Source organism: Temnothorax curvispinosus, unplaced genomic scaffold (assembly GCF_003070985.1).
Source record: "Temnothorax curvispinosus isolate PA1 unplaced genomic scaffold, ASM307098v1 QBEX01012984.1, whole genome shotgun sequence".
Lineage (NCBI taxonomy): Eukaryota > Metazoa > Arthropoda > Insecta > Hymenoptera > Formicidae > Temnothorax > Temnothorax curvispinosus.
The window spans coordinates 1-6,265 of record NW_020222764.1 but is presented as its reverse complement, the minus strand read 5'-3'; the positions used below and the strand labels follow the sequence as shown (position 1 = coordinate 6,265).

The 6,265-nt window shown below is 34.2% G+C and overlaps 1 protein-coding gene across 2 annotated transcripts; it reads left to right on the top strand.

The window, feature by feature from the left end:
- Positions 1-692: 692 nt before the first annotated feature.
- On the top strand, positions 693-2,075 carry LOC112462967. Of its 2 annotated transcripts, none has more exons than XM_025029065.1 (4): positions 693-1,173; positions 1,267-1,459; positions 1,571-1,740; positions 1,834-2,075. In XM_025029065.1, exons 1-3 carry the CDS (start codon positions 1,102-1,104, stop codon positions 1,660-1,662), a joined length of 357 nt encoding a protein of 118 aa, XP_024884833.1. In that variant the 5' UTR covers positions 693-1,101; the 3' UTR covers positions 1,663-1,740; positions 1,834-2,075. The 2 variants fall into 2 exon arrangements, with proteins under 2 accessions (XP_024884833.1, XP_024884834.1); XM_025029066.1 differs by having other exon boundaries at positions 1,551-1,740.
- Positions 2,076-6,265: the final 4,190 nt, after the last annotated feature.

Sequence of the window (6,265 nt, the reverse complement as noted above, 5' to 3'; positions counted from 1 at the left end):
AAATTTGAATTATTTAATTAAAATTAACTTTTATTTAGATATTAAAGTAAAATTAGTTTTGTTTAGATTGTTATTAGATTAAAATTGATTTTAATTTTAATTATTGAATTTAATTTAACTTTAATTTTGACTTGAATTGAAGCTAATTTAACCTGAATTGAAATCGGCTTTGACGTGAATTATTCTGTTTAATTTGGATTAAAATTAACTTTTAACTTGGGTAGAAGTTAATTTTCATTAAGATTATTGGATGAAAATTTAATTTGACTTGGATTAATTAATGTAATTAAAAGTGGCAATAATTTGAATTATTAAATTAAAATTAATTTTAATTTGGATTGTTTATAGCTCAATATTAGAGCTTTGACTTAGATTATTAATTATTGTATTAAAATTTTTAACTTGGATTAATTTAATTGACATTAACTTTGACTCAAATTATTAGATTGAAATTAATTTTAATTTAATTGATATTGACTTTAATTTAAATTACTATATTGAAATTAGTTTTAATTTAAATTATTGAAGTAAAAATAATCTTGATTTGATAGAAATTGATTTTGACTTAGATTATTAAATTAAAATTAGTTTTGAACTTGAATTATTGGAACTTTTGTTCGAATTATTAAATTGAATTTAACTTTAACTTACTTAGATTATTAGATTAAAATCATCTTTGACTTATATTTTTACGTTAAAATTTGCTTTAATTTGAATTATTAAATAAAAATTAATTATTTAAATTATTAGACTGATCAGTGGACACGCATAGATTTTCACAGGAGTGTCAATACCCTTCTAATAAGGATAGTGATCTGCAATATATATTGACTGCAGGGAAGATTAATCCGCATAATTCTTAAACCTACGGACCCAAGTTCACTATTGCGGACACACACACAATGACATATTACACACATACAATGCATAAATACACAATTGGGGATTGGGGATTGAGGATTGGGGATTGAGGATTGGGGATTGAGAATTGGGGATTGAGAATTGGGGATTGGGAAAGAGTATTGTTTTAAACATCTCTTTTTCCTTGATTACATCTTTGTAATCAAAAATTTTCATAACATCCGTTATGAAAATGTCGGTATGTCTTGGTGTTTGGAAATGATAAACAGCAAATCTACAGAAAGAATCAACGCGTCTCACTATTGTGTACAGGTAAATATTATATTGTGTGAAATACATGTAGTGAAATACGTTATCATAATTGTATTTCAGTAATTATGAATTTATTTTACATTTCGGTTTCAGAATATATTGTACACTTACAGAGATAAGAATAATAAGTCTGACACAAAACTGAATAAGACTTTATGCAAGGCGCATAAGAAAGAATTAATTGATACGATTTTGTCATATTTGTTAAATTGGCTTGCTTTGGTGTCTGGAAATCATGAACAGCACGTCTACAAAGAAAGTCAACCTGTCTCACTATTGTGTACAGGTAAATATTATATCGAGCGAAATACATGTAGCAAAATGTTATCACGCACATATTTCAATAATTTAAAATTTATTTTATATTTTGATTTTAGAATATATTGTACATTTACAGAGGCAAGAATAATAAGCCTGATTCAAAACCGGATGAGAATTTATGCGAGGCGCATAAGAAAGAAATTGACACGATTCTGTCATGTTTGCTGAATCAGCTTGCCTTGGTGTCTGAAAGTGATGAATAACACATCTACAGAAAGAGTCAACGTGTTTTATTATTGTGTACAGGTAAATATTATATCGAGCGAGATACATGTAGCGGAATACGTTATCATAATTGTATTTTAGTAATTAAGAATTTTTTTTACATTTCGGTTTCAGAATATATTGTACACTTATAGAGGCATGAATAATAAGTCTGATTCTCAAAACCGGATGAGGCTTTATGCGAAGCGCATAAAAAAGAAATTGATACGATACAGAAAATTTGGAAACACGAATGAATACCGCCGTATATGTAAACATATGAAATGTATACATGTAAATGTATTAAACAAATATGTATATATCGCTGTACAGATAACTGTAAATAGAACAGAATAAATGTAAATTTACAAAAATTATATTATTTTTGTATTATTAATTTTAATTAAACTTTACTACGAATATAAAATTTTTAACAATAAATAATATTTAGACTATTTTTTTTATAATTTTCCACTTTAATTTTATAATTTATAATAGTTATTTCAGATATAATTAGCATTCGAGCAATTCATCGAAACATTGCTATTCAGTAATCGCACATTTATATATAATCTTTTATTGTGCTTCTACCTAGGCCATTCCTAATAAGAGTGAATAATGTATACAGTTTTTTTGCACATCTAACAAGTAACATTACTCAAGTGTCACAGGCCATTTTTTTTGAAATTGTATACACATGTAGAACTTCGAAAAATATTTTTGTCGTATTTTTTTATTTTTGCTTATGAAACGTTTTAAGAGTAGGGACTATCCTTGAAATATTAACCTTCTCAATCCTATATACGTTATCCTAAATGGTTTTTGCACCAGAATACTATCTCTAGGAATTTTCAAGGTTTTCTGGTTCGTATTTTTACAACAAATCGACGTGCATGGCCTAAAGAATTGTTATACATAGAATTGAGAAGGTTAATATTTCGGGGGTAGTTTCTACTCTAAACGCTTCATAAGCAAAAATTAAAAAACACGGCACAAATATTTTTCGAAGTTTTACATGTGTGCATAGTTTCAAAAAAATCGGCGTATGACATTTGGGTAGTGTTACTTGTATAGGTACAACCCGAGGCCCTTTAACCGTTGATACGTCGATGGTCCACCGAGAAACATGGCAGAAAATCGGAAACCAAAAGATGAAAGGTGCCGACAGAGAGTGAACATACTGATTAAGCCCCTTGCACAAATGCCAGGCAACAGGGCAATAGGAACAGGAAATAACCAAAAAATCGTTACAATTACAACCTAAAAAATTTGAATGCTATGACTGGTTGACAACAAGCAATAGGCACAGAGTTTCCAACGTGACGGAATGTATCATTGTTTATACTGCATTTATACATGATTTCTGATTTCTATTCCTTGTTTCTATTGTCTGTTGCTTGACATTGTGCAAGAGGCTTTATACTGTGCCCCGGGTTCCCTCCATGATAATTTGCGCGTTTAGCAGATACAATTGTTGAGTTCAACACTCTTCTTATCAACACTCTGCGTTGATTGGAGTGAAGGGAAAACAGGAAGGGTTTTGGGAAAAGATAAAAGAGTGGGATGTCGTGAGGTTGGTAGAGACGTAGCTGGAACAGGAGGAATGGGAGAAGATGAAGAATAGGGTGCCAAAGAAGTTCAACAGGGTGCAAAGAAAGAAAGAGTTGGAAGAAAAGGAAGAGCAATACGTGGAATAATGATGCGAGTCAGAAAAGGGTTAGAAGAGGAAGAAGAATGGGAGGAGAAGGAGGGTTCAATGATTAGAAAAGTAAGATGGAAGAAGGAGAAATGGAGATTGGCAACAGTTTACGTAAGCGGCAACTTGGACAAGATCATGGGTAAGATAAAATCGGTGAAAGAGGAGGAAAGGAGAGAGGAGAGATGGATAGTGGTGGGCGATTTCAATGCGAGAACAGGGGAGAAAGGAGCGCTGGAGGATGGAGAAGAGGGAGTTGAAAAAAAATCGAAAGATAAAATAATAAATAGGTAGGAGGAAGGGCTGATTAGATGGGTGGAAGAGGAAGGATGGGAAATTATGAACGGAGCAAAAGAGGGAGATGAGAAGGGGGAGGTGACTTTTACAGGAGGAAGGGGGAAACAGTGATCATGCAATTACGCAATAGGAGATAGAAAAGCTTGGGAAAGAGTGACAAGATTGGATATGGGGTGTGAGGTAGATTCGGATCACCAATCCGTAGCAGTACAGGTGGACAAAGGGGGGGGTTGGTGAGAGGAGAGGGACAATAGCGGAGGGAGAGAGGTGGGTGAAAAAGACGGATTGGTCGAAAGAAGTAAGAGAGGAGTTTAGAAGAAGGACGGAGGAGGTAGAAATAGGTAGGGAGACAATAGATAAAGAAGAAGATGGAAGTAAGGGTGAGAAGAGTAAAAAGAGGGGCAGAAGGAAAGGGAGTATGGTGGGATGGGGATTGTAGGAAGAAGAGGGAGAAGGTAGAAAAGTTATTAAGAGACTGGAAAAAAGGAAGAAAACACAAAGATCATAAGAGAAGAAAGAAGGAGTATAAGGAAATGTGTGAGAAAAAATGAAGAAAAAAGAAAAATCTGCTGAAAGAAGCAAGAGAGGCGAGAACAGAGAAGCAGGTGTGGGAAGTAATAAACAAGGAAAGGAGAAGAAAGGTAAAAATTAATAAGGAGATAACATTAGAGGAGTGGGATGAATACTTTAGGGAGATGTTAGAAGGAGCGGAATACAAACGAAGGCTAGGAGAAAGAGAGGAGGGAGAGCAGGAATTGGAGGGGAAAGTAAAGAAAGAGAAGAAGATAGAATGGGAGGAAGTAGAGAGAGTGCTGAAAGGGCTGAAAAAAGGTAAAGCGGCGGGAGAGGACGAGATAGGAAATGAAGTGTGGAGTTATGAGGGAAGTGGTTTAAGAAAAACGTTATGGGAGAGTATGGAAAAGAGAGTGTTTTCCAGAAGCGTGAAAGGACGGAGTAGTCGTTCCGATAGCGAAAAAAAGAGGCAAAAGGGGTGAGTGAGCATAGAGGGATTACGCTGATGCCGACGGCGTACAAAGTGTACGCGTCGATATTAGCAAATAGGTTGAGGAAAGAGATAGTGGAGAAGGGGATGATTTCAGAAAACCAAGCAGAGTTTAGGAAGAAGAGAGGAGTGGTGGACAACATTTACACACTGAATTATGCGATAAAGAAGCGATTAAAGAGGAAAAAGAAGGTAGTGGCTGCTTTTGTAGATCCAAGGGCGGCATTTGATTCAGTGGACAGGAGGGTTTTGGGAAGATGTCTGGAAAAACCAGGGGTAAGTGAAAGGTTGGGAAAGAGGATCATGGAAATATACGAGTAAACAAGGAGTGTAGTGAGGGTGGAGGAAAGATACAGAAGGAAATTTTGGACTGCGAGAGGGGTAAACGGAAAAATTAACAGAGTCGATCAGGATTTAAACTCGAAACCTTTTGTTTTCTACCTTCGTAGTCTGTTACTGTGTGTTGCTTCACAATTGTTTTACCCCACGTAGCAAAATGTTGGCAGTATGCCGACAGCATGCCAGTAAATTTATCTCATAATTTCGCAGCAAGATCTTTTTGTGCTGTGTTTCTTATTCCATTCTATTTGATTTTTACTACCTTATAATCTGTTTTATCAATAAGTATGCCAGTTTACGTTGCATCTCAATTTTATATTTAAATATAAAACTGCATTATATATATATAAGAAAAATAAAAAAAAATTTAAATAGTTTTAGGACGTTACACAAACATGTAAAATAATCTAATATTATCAATAATATATATTTATCATTATTTAACTGTACAATTAGTAAAAGAGATTTGGGTAAATTTTATTTTTAATAATTGCTTTTGAATGATTCGTTTTTAGCAGATTTTATATATAAAAATCAATAAATGTATAAAGTAAAGGTTTTTACGTCTTTAATTATATAAGTAAATTATGTCCTCATCAGCATTAATAAAGTGCGGTGTTTAGTTTTCGAGAAATAAGAAGGCGTCGCTTTAGAGGACCTATGTCGATATTAGCGACTTACCTCTTCACTTCTAATAAAAATATAAAAAATGTATGGTTGTATATTCGTGAAACAAAATAAACGCGCGCGCGTAGCGCGCGCCTGTGTTGTTCCATTTGTGAAATAAAATAAAAGCGCGCGCGTAGCGCGCGCCTGTGTTGTTCTAGTCCTCTTCTAAAAAGGAGATGTGAAGTTTATTGTTGCCGCTTTTCGGCGATGCCGATTGGTTCTCTTGCTGCGCTTACTTCATTTGCAGCTGTCATTGTATATTTTGACAGTTGTGTATAATAGGGTTAATAGTGAAATGTTAAAGATAAATAGCGCGCGCGTAGCGCGCGTCTGTAGTGTCTAGTTAGTTAAAAATTCTATGGTAACTCACCAAGTAGTCTGGAGAACAAATGCATCAGAATAAGCCAAGTGAGGCGGGTATATAAATGCGGTGTGAACATCACAGAGAAAAAAGTATAATCTGCACACGGAATTCTAAGATCCCGACGGCACGACTCACGAAACGGTATTAACAGCAAGAGGTCTTAAGTCAAATTATACAACGTGTATAGGTCAAATAAGTA